Genomic DNA, 20,497 nt, shown 5'->3' with positions numbered 1-20,497 from the left:
GAAACACTTGAATAAGATGGGCCAACCGCCTCTCCAGAGACAGCAGAAAATCATCATCAAGGGAATCCAGGAGCAAGGAACGGACCAAAGCCAGTAAGTCTTCTGCTGCATGTCGACGACGGCGGCAAAGCGAGGCATGATGGATCCCATACTGGCGAGCAACTCGCTGCACATTAGAGAGCAGCCGTGCAAATGAAGGCAAGCCCTCAGAGGCGAAGTCCAATAAGAACCTCTCAATCAGCTGCTGCATATAGCCTTGGAAAATTGAATGCTTCAAATAAGAGGAGTTGAAACGTAAAGGGAGCCTCTCCAGGAATTGCACAAAAGGGGCAATAGAGTGTGCCCGCATCTCAAGCTGGAGGGGGAAATGGTCCGACAACGCATATTACCGCAAGACCTTCATTTCCAACATCTCAGGAAGAAAATCATCGCTCTGCATGATATACATTCTGTCCAGTCGCGACCAGGTAGTTGCATATTGTGCGGAATGAAAAGTAAACCCTGGAAAAGAAGGGTGAAGCCACGACCAAAGATCTTGCTTGAGCACGTGCAAAGCAAAGGAACTCCACACCTGGCTTTCCGGCGTATCCATTACCGAATGCCCTGAAGTGGACTGAGAAGAGTCAACACACATATTGAAATCTCCCATCAAGAACCCCCTTCGGCCGAGTGACATGGAGCCCTGCAAAGTGGACCAAAGATCCCGTCGGGATGCGGGATCATTCGGAGCATAGAGGCCCAACAGCCATAAAATCTCTCCTTCAAATAAGACTTCGATCACCAGAAAACGGCCCTGCATATCATTTTTAACAAGGACAGGCTGATATTTCTCATGGACAATCATCAGCACGCCCGAGTAGTGCGTAGCATGGGTCCCTGCATAAAAGAGACGGAATCCATGACAATCTATCACTTTCCCTGCTTCACCGTGACTTTTGTGCTCAACTGCACACAATACATCCCATTGGTTCTCGTGCAAGACAGTCCACATGGCATGTTGCTTATGGCGAGAGCAAATGCCTCGCACATTCCACGTGGCTATCTTCATGTATCCTCAAGGAAGGAAGTCAGGAACGAGGCACCTGCTGCCTCGATTTCACCTTTTCCGCAAGAGCATCCAGGACACCCTCATCCAGAAAATCAGCCAATACTGCGAAAGAATTCTGGCGACCTGCTTTGGAGGTAGAAGGGAAATCCACTGCCTTGGGAGAGGGGCGGGGATAACGCCGATCCCAGGGTGTAATAACATTTCCTTTGGCATCGAACGCCAGCTTGGCAGGTGGGCCTCTGGGGCCGTCGGTATAGGCTCTCCTTGGAGACTGATTGCGGGGGCCCGACGGGGCCGTAGGACGCGCAGCCGGCTGTGGAGTGGCCATTTCTTTCCGGCGCGTATACGTACGCACGGAATCCTGGGAAGCGGAAGGCCCAGGATCCGCCAGGCCTGCATCCAACTTTTTACCTTTTTTAGGACGTGCCTCAATCCAGTCAGTACGACGGGAATCCACACTCAGGACCTGTTGTTTGCCTTTATCCATGACCTGCGGAGACTGAAAGGCTTCCGGGGGCGTGGCATCAAGCACCATGTCGTCCTTGGGCAGCACAACCTGCGCATCCTCCAAAGACGTTTGCTTTTCACGGCATTCGGCCATGAAATGCCCCAGTTTACCACATGAAAAGCAGTGGCCCGCAAAGTTGCCCCATTTTAAGCGAAAATACAAAGGATGCATGCCCGAGCAATTGAGGCGAAGCCACGCGGGCCTTTTCCTGGCCGTGTCCCAAAGCATACATAAACGGTTGCGGTTCATCGCCCTGAGGCTTGGGGGAACCAGCACTGTTCCCACCACTGCCATCGCATCCTTCAACATGGGCCAATAGACCGCCGGACAGTTTTCCACCTCCACCCACACCGGGCATTCGCGTTGAAGCAGACGCTGGAAGTCGGCCATGGGGCGCCATGGCACCACATGGACCAAGCGGCGATCAAAAAATAGCGGCAACTTGGAGAGGAGCTCAGCTCGATGCGTTTCTGATTTCAGCAGGACCTCATAAAACCCGCGAGGTCCAAGGAAGATCTCCTCAACAGACTCCCCTTGCAATAGATGGTGCAATCACTGGCGAATGTGCGAAAGCACTGGGATCCTGCCAGTGAAGAAAAGTATAACTGCACGGTCATAGAACACCGAGAAGGATCGCAAGACTGATTTGGGGTCCACCGTGGCTTCCAGCACATCATCCGTTCCCGCAACAGAAAAAGATTCGGTATTATGCTGGACATAATCACCAAGCAGAGTATTGGCGAAGTCCAGCAAGTGCTCCCAGTCAATTTCCTGCGAATCCACAGGATCAGAGGCCACTTGCGCATAGGAGCGTTCCGGAGGACTCATTGGCTCATCAGGCGTATGCTTGGAGCGTTTGCCGGCAGGCGGCTGTTCAGAACTCGACGGTAACTCCTCCGTACAGGGCACCATATCTTCCGGCTCCTCTGCATCGGAATCAGGGCCAAGGGCTGCCACCGTCCGGTCAAGAAAATCCAAATCCAGGCCAGCCATACTGCTGTCTTCACACGCGTCCTGGCAGAGGACGAGCTAGGTTAGGTGAGGTCGATCCTGCGGAGGGACGTATTGCTGGTCCCCAGCTTCGCGCAGGATCCAGTCAAGCCTGCGCTGCCTTGGAGGAAGAGGCCAGGCAGCACGCAGGGCAGGAAGGCGAAGAAATCACAGGGCAGGGCGGCGCAGCACGCAGGCGGATGAAAGACGAACGGCGCGCAAGGGGACGACGAAGGGGCGCAGGGGGTAGCGACAGGCGAGAGGGCAGGGAGGCGCGCAGGGCGGCACCAAGCCCGCAGGTCAGAGGAGCGGCGGCAGGAGGGCCAGACGAGCGCAGGAGGGCAGACGGGCGCACGCAGGGCCAGACGGGCGCAGGGTCGCAGGCGCAGGGAAAGACAAACTGTCAGGGCCCAGAAGGAAGCGGAGGGCGGGACGGGCAGGTCAGACGACCTTCGGCAGGTCGTCAGACAGAGGCGGCGCCAGCGCAGACGAACTCCCCGCCATCGCGATCAGCTTCAGCGTCGCGTCCTCCCATTGCGACCTTCTAGCTGTGGTCCTGCGTGCTCAGCGACGGCGACGGGGCCTGCAGGCACAGGCGACGGCGACGGGGCCTGCAGGCGCAGGCGACGAACGGGCGATGGCGAACAGGTCCGTCGCCTCAGCTCTCGTGCATGCTCTCTCTCTCTCTCTCTCTCTCTCTCTCTCTCTCTCTCTCTCTCTCTCTCTCTCTCTTCACAAGTAGCATGGCTTACACTTGAGCGAATGTTTGTTGGAAAAAATGAGATACGCATGCCTTTCTTGAAAAGGGAGCTTGAAAATGTGAAGATGGATAAAGGTGATGCTATGCAAGATCATCTTAACAAAATTTAGGGCTTGTGTGAGCAGTTGATGAATGTAGATGAGTATTATTTTAATACATAGATGATCTCTCTACTTTGAATTCCTTGATACCTTATTTGGCCTTTCACACTGCATTGAATCTCACAATGAGAATTTCTCTGCAACCACTTACTTTTCTTTAGTTGGTTAGTTTGCTACTGGAAGAAGAGCAAACAAGGAAAAGAAATGGGGTGGATGTTGTAGCCTCAGAATAGCCCTTATGGCAAGACAGAAGGGTAAGGAAAATCAGTCTATGAATGCTCCGTAGAGTTCTGGAAGTTCACGTACTTCATAGAACAACAAGAAGTAGGGGGTATCAAGCCAAGAAGGCCAAGTGCCATTATTGTAAAAAGCCAAGTCACTACATATCATAGAATGCAAGAAATGCATTTCCAAGGAAAAAAAGGAGTCTAGGATGTTTGTTTCCGATGCATCTTCCACTACTACAACTATAGAGTCCATGTCATTTGTTGTTGACCGTGACTACTGTTTTTACACTTGTAGTTATGATTCTTCTTGGGCAAATTGTGCATTCAACTCTACAAAGGATGCTAGCACTTGGTTCTTTAACAATGGTGCTTCTAAGCACATTACATCTTGTAGGGATTTGTTTACCTTTGTTGTTGCATCTCCTATTGGCAAATTTGTGCAATGTGCCAACAATACATCTTATCCTATTAAAAGTGTAGGAGAGATTGTCTTGAAAGCCATTGATGCCTCTACTCTCCGTTTGTAGGATGCATTATATGTGCCAAGAATAAATAAGAATTTTTTGTCCACTTCTTCTTTAGCAAAGTATGAAATGCAAGTCACATTTGATGATGGCAAATGCATGGTCAAGGATAGGGAATTCTTGACTTTGGTATTGACCGGTACATTATGTCATGGAGTCTATGAGTTAGATGCTCATTCAATTGATCAATCTGTCTATTTGGCATCTACTATTACTCCTGCTATGTCACAAGTGGAGATATGGCATGCTCGCATGGGACATGTTAACTATGGCAGTTTGATGCTTATGTAGTGTACTCAAATGTTAAATGGTTTGCCTCTCTTGGAGAGACCTCTTAAGCATATTTGTGAGGGATGCATTTTGAAAAAATACGTTGGTTCTCTTTTTCTCGTGATATTTCTTTTAAGGCAATGGCAAGATTGCAGATTGTATATCTAGATGTATGTGGACCTACAAACAAATTCATTGGGTGGATGCTCTTCTTCTTTTTTTGCAAATAAACTGTGGCTAATTATATTACTTCAGAAAAACCTTGAATACAAAGAAGTGCTCCTGCTCAACAGATTAGCTGGAGTTGATGTAGAGTCGCAGATATATCAAATGCACAGGCCTCTCACGGCGGTCTAGGAGGGATGGGGGAGCAAGAAGCCATGGAGGGGGTATATCGCCATTTGGGGCTGCTTGCCTGCATCACGAAAAACAAGTCTTGACAGCCCCAAGTGCGCATGAAGTGAAGACAGAGCTCCCAATGAGCTCGAGACTCGCCCTACACCTGGTCCCATCAACTGCGAAGGGAGTGGATGATGGAGGTCCAGAGCTCTGCCAAGGTTGCCTGTACAGAAAGTCTCTCTCCTCCAAAAACCTCATGATACCACACCTTCTAGATATGCCATCCAATCAGACTCCCTAGGATCGCCAGTTGCCCCCCCCCCCCCCCCCCAACTGACTCGTGGTGTGGGCCGCCTGCTCCCCGCCTCCTGTGCCGCCTGCCCTCCGTCTCCTCTCCAGCGAGATCCCCCGCCGTCTTCCCTGCACAGAGTATCTCCCCCTCCGTCCTTCTCTCAGCGCCCCCCGTCAGTCCCTGCCCGATACCAAGCCGCCTGCCCCCCCTCTGCATGCCTCACTTCCCCACTGCAGACACGATTCTACCGCCCCATTCGAAAACCTATCCACCTGTCAGAACCCGCAATGTGCCCTTCCGCCTAAGGATCTATTTCACCGCCCCCCCCCCCCCCCCCCCTCCCCCCCTTGCTTGCCATCGTTTCTCCTCCCCTCCAGTTGCTCCCTTCCTCTGCAGCAACATACCCCCCCCTTTTCCGATAGCGCAACAACGTGAGTGGTAGGTCCTCACTTGAGACGCGCAATGGAAACCTCTGGTCAGACGCCGGCGCATTCTACGAGTGCCCCCCAGTCAAAAACCTTGTGCATCATCCTCTTTGAGAAACAGCTCTTGGCCATCCGGGCCACAGAGTTGGAGCTGAAAGAGACAGATATCTTTGGTCAGGTCATTGGACACTCCCCATCGAGAGCCCAGCTGCGGGACTGGCTCCACTCCATGCTGCGCATTGGCACAGTGCAGATCTTGGAGGCAGTGCTAATGGGCCGAGGGTCTTCATGGTTCGACTCACCTCTGCGGAAGCAGCCCGTGAGTTGGTGGAGAGCTCGCCCTATGCCTCCACGAAGGGGGTCATCTACATGGTTTCTTGGTATAGCACCTTCATAGTGGAGTCATTTGCGCTCCACAACAGTTTTCTCAAACATCCAATCACCCTACTGTTTCCTGGACTGGTGGAGGATTTTGGACGACTTTTTGGCACAGTTCTCCCTGCTTCCTTTGCGGATGCAGTGAGAGCTGCAGGAGTCCCAAAGGTATGAGTAGGCGTGAAAGACACAAAAAGTATACCAAAGTTCCTGGAGAAAGGTATGAGTAGGCGTGAAAGACACAAAAAGTATACCAAAGTTCCTGGAGATTGAGGCTGGAGGTCACTCCTTTAGGCAGCAGGTCATTGTGACTGGGCAACTAGGGCAGTGCCTATGTTGCCATGACTTTGGACATCACGCAGCAGATTGTACGCGTTCCGGGGCCAAGGCGGCTCCGGAGACGGGCCCAGAGGTGGACGCCGACGGATTCACACAGGTCCAGAGATGACAGAGAGGGAGATGGCAGGGGGGGCTACAGCCAGCGCCTCAGTTGCAGCCTCGACAACAGGGCGCAGGAGGGCGAGTGATGCCCCCTCGGCAGAGCACTCTGCAGCCCCCCTTGTCCGTCCCACCCGGCAAGATCGCAATCCCCCACAGCCACTACTCGCGCCACAGACTATCCTACCTGAGATCCCACAGCCCCTAGACCCACCCTCCACCACCTCCTAGGCTCCCCCCACTGACCTTGGCCCACAGCCCCCCCCTTCCAGGGCCACCAGTCCCCCCCCCCCCCCCCCCCAACACCCGCCACACATTTCCGACCATCCCTCGACACTCTTTCTCCCCACCATCTCCCCTGCCGAGCACCCCCCCTGATCCGCACTCGTTGCAGGTGATCCTCTCCAGGCCCACACCCGCTCATCCCACAGGAGGGGATGAGCCACACAGGCCTGCATCCTCCTCGCATCAGCAGTCTTCCGCCTCCCACACAGCCACTTCCCGAGCCAGTTGATCCAAGGTCACACCTTCCCAAGACAGGCACAACTGTTGCCATAGGAGTTTTTCCGTAGTGGCCCGTGGTCCTACTTGAGAGTTTGGGAGCACGGAGTGTTCCCACTACCTCTAGAGTTGGGGATCTTCGTGGTTCGCAAGTCAAGGAGGGGAAAGGTCCATCTACTAGCACCACCAAAGGGTGTCATACTTTTATGACTGGTGGCACATGGAGGCTTGGCAGTGGGAAGTTGGCTTGCCTAGATGCAGGAGGGAGGTTGTAAGCGCTGCACACAACAGCCTTTGGAAACCCCAAAGCGTTGCCTTTGGTCATGTGAGAAGGCGCAGCTCATGTGGAGAGGAGCATGCCGCATCCTTCGCCATATAGCACCCAGCCTTGGGTGTATCTCATGGGGAGCTTTTTGTTGGCAGGCAGTCAGCTAGGGCCGTTACCTTTTGTATGAGGCTGAGATGCAGGACACGATATTCATGATCGAGGCAGGGTCATGCGGAGTGATCAGTCTGGAGGCTCTACCCATCCGCCAGGTACTAGAGCCCAGAACAGACCGCTTAGAGGTATGGGAGATCATAGGGAGTCTTAGTGGATGGCATATATGGAAGGTGCGGTGTCAGGAGGCTTTTGGCGGAGAGAGACTTTCAGCACATGCGAACTTAGCAGAGCTCTGGACCTCCATCATCCACTCCCTTCGTGACCGATGGGATTAGGTGCAGGGCTCGTCCAGGGCTCGTCAGGAGCTCCGTGGTCACTTCATGCGTACTTGGGGCAGCCGGGGTCTGTTCTTTGTGATGCAGGCAAGCAGTCCTAGTTGGCAATACACTACCCCCCCCATCCCCCCCCCCCCCCATGGCTTCTTGTCCCCATCCCCCCCAGACCACCTTGAGAGGCTTGTATACATAATGTATTGGTGACTTTGCATCAGCTCCAGCTAGTCTGTTGAGCATGAGCACTCTGTTGTAATCAGTTTTTTGAGTAATATAATCAGCCACATTTTACTTGTCAAAAAAAAAAAAGAGAGTGGCAGCCAGAGATCGGTACAATCAACCAACCAGCTGATGACATAGTTGCTCTGCACAATCGATTTGACAATTCAGCTATGACACAAATGATGAAGAAGATGATACATGCGAGATTGAATGAGCTCTGATACCATATGTTGGAAACAGAAGAGGCAAAGTACATACCGTGAGATACACACTAAAAATCATGTTCTTTTGGGTTGGGACTACTTGTCACTGTCTACAATCATCCTTTTTGGCCAGAGTAGGGATGTAAACAACCTAGAAATTTCCAGTCATTCGTCCTCTTTTCTTGACATTTGTTTGGCTCTTGAAACAGTCCCTAAAAGAATCAAATCATTAAATAAGATACTATGGAGACTTAGTAGGACAACTGGTTAAGGAATTTCTGTAAAAGAGTATCATTGGTCATTGCCACTTTAATCCCTTGTCCCCCACTTTGCCGTGCCAGCTTTCACTCATCTCATCATCATCAAGAGGTGCTGTCGCCTGCTGCCATCACCATCCCCTGGACTGGCTTGCCATCATTTGGAGGACTGTTCATGCTGTCACCATCTCCCACTGGCTGATGCCATCATTGCTGCTCTGGTGTCACCATTAAACTGCTGCTGCCCATCTTAATAGCTGTGTTTCTTCATCAGCCTGCTGCACCATCCTGGTAACTACTGGCATTTGCTTTCACTCTGCTGTGTTCAGTGTCTACAACCATTCTGACTCCTGGTCGTTATCCTTGGAGGCTGCAAGTCAGTGCTGGACTGCTCCCTGTCAGAGCTGCTATTGCATTTTTCTGTCTTCAGGCATCTCCTCAGCCTCAGCATTCATGGAACTGCCTGTTTTAGCTCCTAAGCCCACATAGCTGCTAGACATTCATCTTCATCATCCAGCATTGAGCTTGGTGCTTTGCAACACGTGGGTTCTGCTCTGGAGGATGACTCTCTGGACACCCCCTTAGCCCGCTCCCAAGAGAGAGTGTGGCTGTTGGACAGCCCCTGAACATTTGTTGTATCACATTCAGTTTCAGTTTGTACGAAAGAACCCCAAAGAAGAGGTCCAAAGCTAGAATGCCTGTCTGAAGCCAAAGTACTCAGGCTAGCCATTGTACACCTCTTGTACTGCACAAGCTCCATGGATAGCCCACCATGGCATCAAGATTCCTCCACTAGAGCATTAGCATTTGCTCCAAGTCCCCTCATGCAAGAGCATGTGAACAATCATGAACTTGGACCTGGACATACCAATCCAAGGTTTGGAGTTGCTAGAACATGTGGGCTCAACAACACACATCAAATTCATCAAAGGAGCATCAGCATGCAGTCTCTCCACCCTTGCACTTACCCCTTCCTAGCTAGGGGCATGTGAGTGCGTAAAGCATCTCTAGAGCTAAGAAGACATTTCACTTGAGCCATCCGTGGGTCTCAAGTGAACCAAGATGATGTAGACCTCCTTGTGATTTCTTGCCTCACCAAGCACAATCACGATTACCACCATACACATCACTAGCATATCTGCTGCATTTTCTTCTCTTCATATGTGACACCATGCATCACTACCCATCTCTTCACCTTCACGCACATGACCACCATGCTGCCACATATTTACGGAAGAAATCCTCCAAAGTTTACAGCATCCACCATCCTTTCTGAAAAGCACCAGCGAGCACCATAGCACTGGACTCAAACTCCATGAGATATGTCTAAACAACAAGTCCCTCAATAATGAGCAATAGATCATAAAGACATGAAATGACGAAAGGAAATAGCTTGCATGTTACCATAGCCAAACAGAGCAGCGAAGGGAGTATGATTTGCATAAAACAGAAGAAAGGAAGAAACTCAAACTCAAATAGATCAGGTAAAGCACAAATGCAAAGGAGAAAGTAGATGAACAACCATGAAGTGATCTACATGAATGAGGGTCTGAACACAGCAGCCTCCAACTGCAATGCACATGAATAGGCCCTATAACATGATGATGGAATGCCCTGCTAGTAGCAAATGACACGTGTGTCACAATTTACATTCCAGTCGTCAAAACAGCCAAAGACACAGGGTCAAAATGTGCATTCAATCACAGGGAAACAGTCGTGCAAGCTTGAATGCGAGTAGTGCAGGAGTCTCAAACAATTTACTAGCAATTAGCACCACCAACGATAATGGGCCAGGTGGTTGCAGTGTGAAAATAAATGGAAGATGAAGATGTCACCTGTCCACAACAGATCATGTGACTGAAATGTGGCAATGCAACTATGTTTTCACTGCAGTCTGCAACCAGCATGAGTCAAAGGTCAAATTTTGATTTCTACTGACACATTGACAAACACAATGGAAAAGAAACCATTCAGCATGAGTCAAAAGTAACTGCGGGATTACTCAAGAAGCCATAACGATATTGACACAGTGAGTAACAACGAAGTCTCAGGAAGCTTATCATGGGAACACAATATTTTTTAGCTTCAAAAGGCTTGACCCTTGCAGCATAAGAATAGGGGTTATGATAAAAGTGAAATAAGGTCCTTAATAAGCCTTATAAAGGCTATTTGTGAAGAATGAAGTTGACTAATCACGTCAAGAAATTTTGCCTGATTTTCCACACATTTTGGTGGCCTGAAATGCCAACTTTGACAATTGATTTAAGCTAAGGATGGATTTAGCAAGCATGTTGGAGCTTGAAAAGAGCACTATAAGCTGGATACTTGGCATGTGGGACACGTGGACTGCAGTCATGGTACACAGGTGCAAATTTGCAGATCTTAAATGATGGGGAAGAAGAGCTCAAAGAGCATTACAAATAAGCATTAGGCTTTCTTATGGGAGAGAGGACCATTGCAATGTAATACAACTGTCATTTTCTTCTGCTCATGACTTCCTCCTCTCATCACAATGATGCCATGGGCAAATGGGCCGCTGCTGTCCCTCCAGGGGGCAGGGGGGGTTCCCCTTCAGTAGATCTTGCAATTGAGGAAAATTGAAGTCAAATCCTTGGAATCTTGATATGTCAACTAAAGCATTAGTTTTTACACTGATCCTGTGGGCTTGTCACATGAGATCTTGTCTGAAGAAATGCTGTAATTGTAATGGAGTAACCTATGTACTTGATCATTTGTTTTGAGCCTTGGGTTCAGTCTGTCCATGTTGAGGAGTTGCCCTTTGAAGTTCTATATGAAACACACTCCGTGTATGAGCACTTTGTGGTGATAAAGACCTTGCAACGACATATCCATGTTGTGATCCCTAATACCTTTCCAAGAGGAATCATTGATGTTATACCTTGTTACAGAGGGATGCATGTGTGATGCATTTTAGAATATTGTATCAATATAGCATTTGCCTGTAAGCTTCCTAATAAACAGCTGCGAAAAGATGGCTCTTTATCTGATCCTAGCTTTGTCTCCAGCTCTTCGTGCTGTAGTACTTTATGGATGTCCATGTATTGATGTCATTTTGTGGCAATTCTCTAACAAGTGCACTCTTTTTCTAGAGTTTCCATCTTATGTCAGAAATGTCATTGTACATGAAGACCTACCCAGAGATATCTATGGATCTCCATAGTCCCTGACGAGGAGTTTGTTTTGTAAAAGATCCACACTGTGTATATTTCCCCTACTTGCAAAGAGCCCTTGTAAATGCAATCTCAAGAGTCAAGAGTCACTTGTGCTGTACATTCTTGGAAATACAGAAGATTGAACCTTTCAAAAGAAAGTTCTTGGCTGCTACTTATAAAATTGTATGCTTTGGATTGTAGTTTGACTCTCGGTTCTTGTGGGACATATGGACATACAAGAGGAAAATTAGCTATAGAGGACGTGCTCCGGCAGTAGAAGATAAAAGGCCTTTTGATTCTGTTTTGCGCTTTGATGCGCATGGGAGGCTTGTGCCTCCTCGGGATGGGTTCCGCTCCCAGCAACTGCACTTCCCTTCCCGTGCTTCCATTGCCGGCTTGCAGAGGGCAGATCTTGTTGATGTTATTCGAGGTGAAATGGAGAGATTCGAGGCTGCCAAGGCTATTGATGTAAAAGGAAAGGGAAAGTGGCGGTTCAATAGTTCTTTTCATTTGTGATTCATTATGAAAATTGCTCTGTGAAATGTGAAAGGTATTTCTTCGGGCAAAAAGCAGTACCAGTTGTGGAAAGTGGTGCTAGCTGGAAAATGGGATGTTTTCTGTGCTGTGGAGCATAAACAGCACGCTTTGACTGGATCTTCATATGCATATAAGGATTATACAGTTTTCTTTAGTGGTCATCCTCTGCACAGATCGAGAGTTATGTTGGCAGTCAAATCCTCCCTACATCCATCATTGGTCTCTCAAGACCCTCGTGGCCGATTTTTGATTCTTGAAATAATTTTTGAGGGCGAGGTTTTGTGGAGTGTAGGTGTGTATGCTCCTTCTAATGCAAGGGAATGTCGTTAGCTTTGGGAAGACCTACATTGCCTTGCTATGGCTCGTCAAGGCTTTGTTATGGGTGATTTTAATGCCTGTGTTTCTGTGGATCAGGCGACCTCTCCGCATTCGGTTATGGATGGTCCTGAGAGACAGGCTTGGGATGCTCTTGCAGCGGTATCTTTGAAACAAGACATGTAGTCCTGGATGTATCCATCACAAGCTGGATACACTTCTCATTCTTTTCAGCATCCAAACACTTGGGCCAGATTGGATAGGATATATATCTGCCAAAGTGATTTTTTTCTTCCTGATTCATCGATATGCGAGTGGAAAAACAGCATGTTTTGTTAGATCATTACCCTTTGGTCCTGGAAATGAACCATAGACCTGTTCATGCAATTAAGGCCCTCCTTGCCCGTCATAATGGAGGGATTACGGAGGAGATTTCCTTATCTCGGTCCCTTCGGCAAGGCTGTCCTCTCAGCCCTTTGCTGTTTGCTTTGGTAACTCACCCCGTGCTCTCATTACTGGATAAGTTGGCAGCTCAAGGTCAAATAGTTGGCTTGACTCTTCCTGGCGGTGACCAACTTGTGGGTCAATCTTTGGCAGATGATTCTTTTATGTTCCTTAAGGCAGATTGTATTAATGTTAACCGGGCACTGGTGGCTTGGAATCTTTTTGCTTTGGCATCAGGTCTTCACATTAATACTCAGAAATCCACCCTTCTCTCCTGTACGGAGAATGATTTGCACGCCTTAGGCTGGAATGGCATTGTGATCACAAGGGGTAATATAACCAGGCACGAATATCCTATTGGTGTGGAGGTTGCTCCTCGAGCCTTGCTAGATTGGATGGCCTCCCGAATTCATGACAGGTTCATGTATTGGAGATCCCAGAGTTGGCCACTACATGCCGGACTAAAAGTGGCTCAATGCATTATGATCAGTATGATCTCATTCTTTCTGCCATTGCTTCCTTGGACTAAGAAGTCCATTTTGGATTTTGTTCAGCCTATCAAATTTATGCTCTGGAAAAAGAAAAATAATAGTTTGGGGCAGGTATGGATCTCTTGGCAGCATGGGACCACTCAGAAAAGGATGGGGGGTGCAGTTTTGCTAGATGTCAATTTGCATATGGCCGCTTTGAGGCTATTCCTGTTGCAGAGTCTATGTACTCAGTATCATCCTTGGTCAGACATTGCCAAATTCTTCATAGAAAAGACTGGCATCTCTCATGGTAGCACCGTTATTCATGCTTCCTAGTGGCATGCGCTAATTCTACAAGACCTTTAAAGGTCTCATTTGATAGCTTCCTGGCAGGAAATGCTTCGTTTTGCAGTTTGGTGTCCCCTGGATATTCGGAAAGAGGAAAATTCGCTGCAAGAAGAAATACTGGCTTCTTCGAGGTTATTGGATTGGCTACTAAAAGATTTGCAGTGAGACAAGTTTAATCGGATGGCTAAGTTGGGGTTGAAGACAATCCGTGATGGTGTTATTCCTGGGAAGCTCCGTCTTTATTCCTTTAGGCGTATTCGTCAGTACTTTAGGGTGCCTCGTGGATACAGGGACATTTGGTCATCCATCCAGGACAGTCTTCAGAGGTTCTTTCCTTTTCCTACGTTACAGCCATTGGATCCTTGGCGTGACTGGATGTTTCTGTTTCCTGATGATTTTGGGAAAAGGTCAGCTAATCAGATATATCATCAGATGGTGGAAGCCAAGAAATGGGTCATGGGGAAAGTGAATAGGTTATGGCATCATAGGGACAATAAAATGAAGTGGTGGGAAAGATTTATCCAGCTTTGGAAGTCTAAGGTCCCGTATCAGGGAAAAGTGTTCATGTGGCGGCTGCTCATTGGGGGTCTTCCAACGGGTGAAGTGCTCCGTGCCCGAAAGATCTCTGCTGGGCGTTGTGTTTTCTGCACTACGTGTGATGAGACATTGCTTCACATCTTTGTCTCTTGCCCTGTGACGCGACAGATCTGGAATTTCATTTCCCATGTGTGGTTCTCGGTGACTCAGCACCACCTATCGGTTCGTTCCTGGATTATGGGAAATATGTCCTCTATGCCCTCTTTGAGTTCAGATTGTTCCTGCCTATTTCATTTCCTTAGATGGACAGCCCTATGGCATATATGGTGTACTCGCAATGCCTTTATTTTTGATGCAGCATCAGGCATCCATGGGCATGTGGCCCATGTGCATGGATATAGTGTTATGGCAAATCTCTATGATGTCAGCGGATCTGGTTCTTCCAGATATTGCTGCTCCCTGGCTAGCGATTGTTCGCTCTATTCCAGTTGTTCCTTCTGTCTGATCTATTAGTACTGTTCATGTAATAGGTTTTTCTGGTTATTCTGAGAGCCTGCAGGCCTAATGTACATAGTAGTTACACAGAGAGTGTAGAGACAGAGTATGCTGACCTGATGGTCTGTTGTATAGAAAGTAAGAGTTACAGAGAGAATGGTGACCTGATGGTCTGATGTAAATATTCACTATCTAATTCAATTATCTTCACCTTTTTTTTTTTTTGAACTAATCTGACAACTCCCATCAGCGTTCTCAACCACGTGAAGTCAAGCCTCGAATGTATCAACTAGGGAGCCCTCTACTAGTAGTTAGTCAACCAAGGTTGATGTTTGTTCTATGAGGCTCAAATGGGAGGAGGGACAATCTTCATCATGAGCTTTGAGCTTGTGCAGTAGAAGGCGTGTAGGCCTTAACCTAGTCAGCGAGTGCTAGAGCTCTCAGCATCGCAATTAGAGAACTGAGAATGGAGCTTAACAATTTGTATATGGCTTGGATATGAAAGGGACCCGGCGACATGTTCAAGATCTAGTGAGCCAGAGAAGAAATAGATACATTGCCTATGGTGCTATCCCATAGTTGAGGAGGTATGGAGAACCCTCAAGATGGTCTTTCACGGCACAAGACCATGGTTGTAACTTGGGGGGCGGTAGCTTGGGTCACAAACAGAGGGCCGGCATGTGGGATTTTCAAGGAAGCCACTTGTTTATCATCATTGGGCAGCATTTGAGCAGGATCCACCCTCTAGATTACTCGTAGGCACAGTGAACATAGGGACATTGCCATATATGGGGATTGATTGCTAGTATTATTGCTTGGTACATCTGAACTATGGCATGCAGCCATGCTATAATCCTTCAAGATGTCTTCACTGCAGAGACTCTTTCAAAGATTTGGACAGAGATCATCCATATTCTCCACATGAGATGGGAGAGGATGCAGGGTGGCCCTGAGAGGAGCAAGAGAGATGCCTTCTTGCAGACCTAAAACTCTGGCACCTTTTCTCATTTAGACCCTCAGATGGTCTAGCATTATAACCCACCAGATTGGTTGTTCATACAATGATTGTATTTGTGATGTATTTAGCTACACTTTACAGGGTTCTCTGTGCTTTGTATTTTACCTCAAGGGGATTTTCCCCAAGGTATTAGCAATAGAATTTTCTCTTCTTTGGAAAAAGAAAGTATGAAGATGTGAGATTTGTGAATTTGTGACTGTATTCAACATGGAACTATCAGAAAAAAAATGAAAAGAAAACCTCCACTTGAGTGGATATTTATTGAAAAATGAAATACCTTGGTCATATGTGAATTTAAAAGGTGATGCCGTCAAGCTTTTAACTGCATTCTGCACAGAAAGCAGAAAATCACCACTTCTGTTCAATGAAAATGCCATTAACTGTGATCCCAAAGTCTCAGTTGTCATTTTCTCAACCCGAAGATCAGGAGTCAGAACTATTGACTTGTCATAAGTGTAAACAATTCCTTCAAATTTCGATGGGTTGAACGACAGATTTGTGGTTGACACATCTTGGGCACAAGTTATGAGGAATTTGGCTGTGTCCCCAACTGAGAATGAGTGTTTCCCATCTCGCCATTCTCCAGAGCATTCAGGGATTGTGATTTGTCCTGCAGATTGCATTGAGGTAGGGCCTTTAGACAGCTGTAGTGCTTATGGTGCACACATGTCAAAGTGGGGCCACTCACTTGATAGAGCTTATGATAGTCTCCAACAAAAATTTCAGAACATAACTAAAAGGATAAAATATTTCTCACCTTGGGTGCATGTGAATGGGTATGGAGAGCCAGATATTTGTTGTCCTTTGCTTTGAATTTGAAGCTGAAAACTGCCTTCTTCCCAGATCTGAAAGCTTAATAATTGTGTTGTTGTCGGTATATCTCCCCACAACTGGAAAGTAAGGATGGGAGTAGATATGGGTTGAGACTCACCCACTTTAAAGACTTGAGCTGTGAAAGAAACAGCATCTGATTTATTATTAGAAGGCACATCATTTCCATACACATCCCGCTGAATGATCAAAAACCTGGCAATTTGACCAGTCTGTATACTAATAATACCTTGGTCCCAATTCCCTGAGCAGTTCTTCACAGAAATGCTACCTAAAACGTTAACAGTGACTTGGTGTTAAGTTTTATGTAAAAAGATACAACTGATTACGAGCTTTGTTTGTGAGGGAAACATTCACTGTGGTGAGAGAAAAAATCACTGTGAACAAGATCACTCTAGACAAGTGAAACCAACAAGAGGGGAATATTGGTTCATGATATGAGTGTCATCATATGATCACATGTTAGTCAACATATCACTTCATCAAAATTTTCTGGGACTACAGGGGACAAATTTAGACTTGTGTAATAAGCAAAGGAACAGTTATGAATCGTCAATAATTTTAAAAAATTGCTTCCTTGGCCACCAGCAGGCAGTTTCTGTTGGTATACTAGTTAACTAAGGCCATCTCTAATAATGCATTCATAATGGTTCATTAGCTAATGTGAACTAAATAGAATAACTGGAGATAGTCTACTAAGGCCAAGTCTGGAACTGACAAGTTTAATGAAGGTCTACCATAACAATAGACTAGTGGGAAAGGTTGTATGCATATTTTGTTATAAATAGGGGGCAAGTAACATCCTCAAATCAACATTGCACCTGGCCCTTGCAGTCTAAATGTACAAGGTAAAGATATTTTCCAGACAAACAGCAAAGGCCAAGAATGGTTGGCAATTCACTGTCAGAGGGTAGCTCTGTAACAGCCTGCATTAGCAAGATGGACCTTCTCTGCTGTGTTTTGACTTTAGCATCACCGTATACTTCTTGCAGCATCTCCCAGTGCTCCAAGAACTGTCTGTGTAAGATTGGCTTGCAAGCTGTGGCCAGCCTATTTAGTGTCTTCAGCTCCAGATCTATCAGAAATTGACGTCAATGATTTGTTCCCAGCATCCAATGCAGAGAGGTCATCTCGCCTTGCACTATACCTCACTTGAATTCACTACCTTAAACTTGAAGATGTAAATTTTCTTTACAAAGACTTCAATAATCTACAACAATTTTATAGCATCATTATATGTAGGATTAGATGTTGCCATAGAGGTGAGAAAGTTTACACAGAGTTCTAATTATTAAACACTCGTGAGCAGTGTAACGCATATTTTGATTCGACAGATGAAATGCAGATCAGTGCCAATAAATACCAGGATTGACTGTCATATACCGCGGGTCACCAAGAGGGATTCCAATCCATCTCGTCATAATGACGTAACTTCCAGAAATTTCAGGGAAGTAACTGATGTTAAATGTACCAGTGATGTATTGAAGAATACTTATGTTGGGCTTAATCTGTACAGTGCCTCCAAATTTAAATATCTGCACATTTAGTGAGCTCACATGGGACCCTTTTGGATTTCCTTTTTCATCCCGCAGTTTCATGATGTAGTAGGTTGATCTGCCTGCCTTTGATACCTGGAGCCCAGGCCCCTCAAATGTACTCAATGAGTTGCTTACAGGCCCTATTGATCAGATGATAGGAATACTATATTAGAGAATTCTTTCAACATACTACATTCTAAAATCATATGACTCTAACATGAACTTTTCTTCCATCAATGTACCCTTTTAAGCGTACATTCTAAAGTTGTACGACTCTAACATGGACTTTTCTTCCATCAATGTAGCCTTTTAAGTGTGCATTCATGTGAAATACAGATATTAATTTTGTAATCTCTGCATGAACTTTCATGTGAGGTACACTTAGTCATTTTCTAACCTTTCCAATGCAACTATGGTTTGATCTTATATGAGGCTCATTGGAAAATTAAACATGAGGAACTGCAGTGTGATTACCTTCAACAACGTTGAAGGGATAAGGAGAGCCATATATGCTTTGGTTTGAACTTTTCACCTCCAAATTAAAGTGACCAAGATTGTTGAATACAAAGAAAGTGAGAAGTTGGCCACACACAATCCCGTCACCTTCTCCTGGCATAGGTGTAAACTCAAGGTCTAGAACCCGAACCTCATCAAAACGATCAGTTCTCACCACTTTTGCCTGGAATTCCAGCTGCCTTTCTCCCTCTGATAAATTTCTGCAGACTGGATTGCCAAACTTATCACGTTCCATTATTATAAAGCGGGCTAATTCTCCCTCCTCTACATTTTGAGTTGAATTTTCCCATTTTCCTGAACAGTTTTTAATGACTACAGGCCCTGCAAAAATGAAGCATGTCCAAAGACCAGCTGATGTAATTATCAACATGGAATTGGAAACTAATAAAACAACTTGTCATGCGTATCAAGAAGAATGTGTGTTTACTATATGCAGACAAAGTATGAACAGGGTGCTAACCATCCAGGATACATTTTCCAATTTCACATTACCAGATAACACCATGAATTGGAATGGAGATCCTTGGATGGGCAATCCATATGCATCAGTAATTATAAGTTGGAATGTCCCAGACAGTTTGGGATAGAATGAGACAATGAATTTGTCATCCTGAAACAGCTTCATCATCTTAACATCATAGAGATCCATGATCTCAAATTTGAGCTTTCTATATACCCTCACTTGGATTGCCTTGAGCTCCTTTTGAGTTGCAAGCACCGCATTGTTGAAGCTGTCTTTCAAAGATAGACTTGCCAAAGCTTGGTCTCCTGCTACTAAAGAATCATTATGTAGCCAAGCAAACTCACAAGCAGCAGGAAGTATTGCACCTGCAAGGTCAGTGATTCATATTTCAACGTCACTTTGAACACCTGCAAAGAAGATACATTGAGCCAAGAAAATCTGTTTTGTGGGTATTACCAGCAACCACAGTAAAAAGGTAAGGAGAGCCAGATAAAGGGTGCATTCTTTCTGATGCTTGACCTTCAAGATACAAATAGTAGTCTCCCACAGTAGTAAGATTAAATGTGATGTCTATAATCCCCACATCAATTCGAGGAACTACCTTCACACCAGTACTGTTTGTCCCTAGTGTGGAGCCCTCCATTGCCTTGTCACTTATGTCTTCCTTTGTGTACTTAAAACTCAAGGATTGGCAAGTAGCGAAAGACATTGTTTCTATGGAGGCTATTTTGGCATCCTTCGTTTGCGTGGAGGCTATTTTGGCACTCAGCCACATTATTTGACTGCTTCCTGTTGCTGAACTAACGTTGTTACCATACGAATCCATTTGCACTACCCTAAATTGAGCTAAAGAACCTGCTGATATTGTTGCGGAAACCCAAGATCCAATGCATGCCAACACATTCAAAGGGCCTGTTTAAATAGAGGAATTACTTACTTGAGCTTATTGTAGTTTAGTGGTTTGAAAATATATACGCATCCTTTTGTTGTCCCTTTCTTTATCTTGTAAGCACTGAACTTTTAATAAATGGAAAAAGAGGCCAAATTTTTCTTTTATATTTAAATTAAAATAACAAATATTTTTGCTTGTTTGGTATAAACTCATTGTCTCTTTGTTGTCCCTTCTTTAGCTCTAGACTGAATTTTCTATGAGATAAAAGAACACATTGTCTGACACCCCTATGCCTGCCATAGTGCTGCACTCTAAGTTAGAGAAAATTGATGCTATCATCAAAGGTGTATATTGGGAGTTTATGAGCTGATTTGGGGCTCTTATCTTCAGTCATATTCAGAGAGTTAGCTTCAGTAGTGATCTTTTAATTCATTTCTCGCTTTACACTTGACATCCTGTAAAAATATGCATGTATTATGAGCCCCTATGGCAGGATAATGTTTGAAGACCATTCATTTATGCTTTGAATTGAACTAAGAAAATATTTCCCTCTTTACATCTTGGCTGTGGTAACTTAGCCTTATCTGGAACTTTATTTGAAGCTCTCTTGAAGAAAAGGTATTTGTCCCTCAAGCCTTGTAATTGACTCATAAGCTTCAGTTTACATTGAATGTAATCATACAAAGTTGAATGATGGGATGCAGAGTTGTTGATGATACATGTACT

At 46.0% G+C, this 20,497-nt stretch overlaps 1 protein-coding gene across 3 annotated transcripts in view; it reads right to left on the bottom strand.

Moving 5' to 3' along the window:
- The window catches only part of LOC148040593 (uncharacterized), a 180,756-nt gene that overhangs the window by 96,349 nt on the left and 63,910 nt on the right, over window positions 1-20,497 (bottom strand). For 2 of the 3 annotated variants that reach the window (XM_087701152.1, XM_087701168.1), the window contains 6 exons: window positions 19,336-19,791; window positions 18,909-19,244; window positions 18,375-18,737; window positions 17,726-18,040; window positions 16,289-16,633; window positions 15,809-16,141 (listed from right to left, as the gene is read on the bottom strand). In XM_087701152.1, coding sequence (XP_087557278.1) covers window positions 15,809-16,141; window positions 16,289-16,633; window positions 17,726-18,040; window positions 18,375-18,737; window positions 18,909-19,244; window positions 19,336-19,791 — 2,148 coding nt within the window. The remainder of the gene's footprint in view (window positions 1-15,808; window positions 16,142-16,288; window positions 16,634-17,725; window positions 18,041-18,374; window positions 18,738-18,908; window positions 19,245-19,335; window positions 19,792-20,497) is intronic. The other variant, XM_087701160.1, reaches the window with a different exon arrangement.

This window comes from Lygodium microphyllum, chromosome 2 (assembly GCF_053477565.2).
Source record: "Lygodium microphyllum isolate KBCC chromosome 2, Lygodium_microphyllum_v1.1.10, whole genome shotgun sequence".
NCBI lineage: Eukaryota > Viridiplantae > Streptophyta > Polypodiopsida > Schizaeales > Lygodiaceae > Lygodium > Lygodium microphyllum.
The sequence above is the reverse complement of the archived record's forward strand: the minus strand, read 5'-3'. Positions and strand labels throughout refer to the sequence as shown.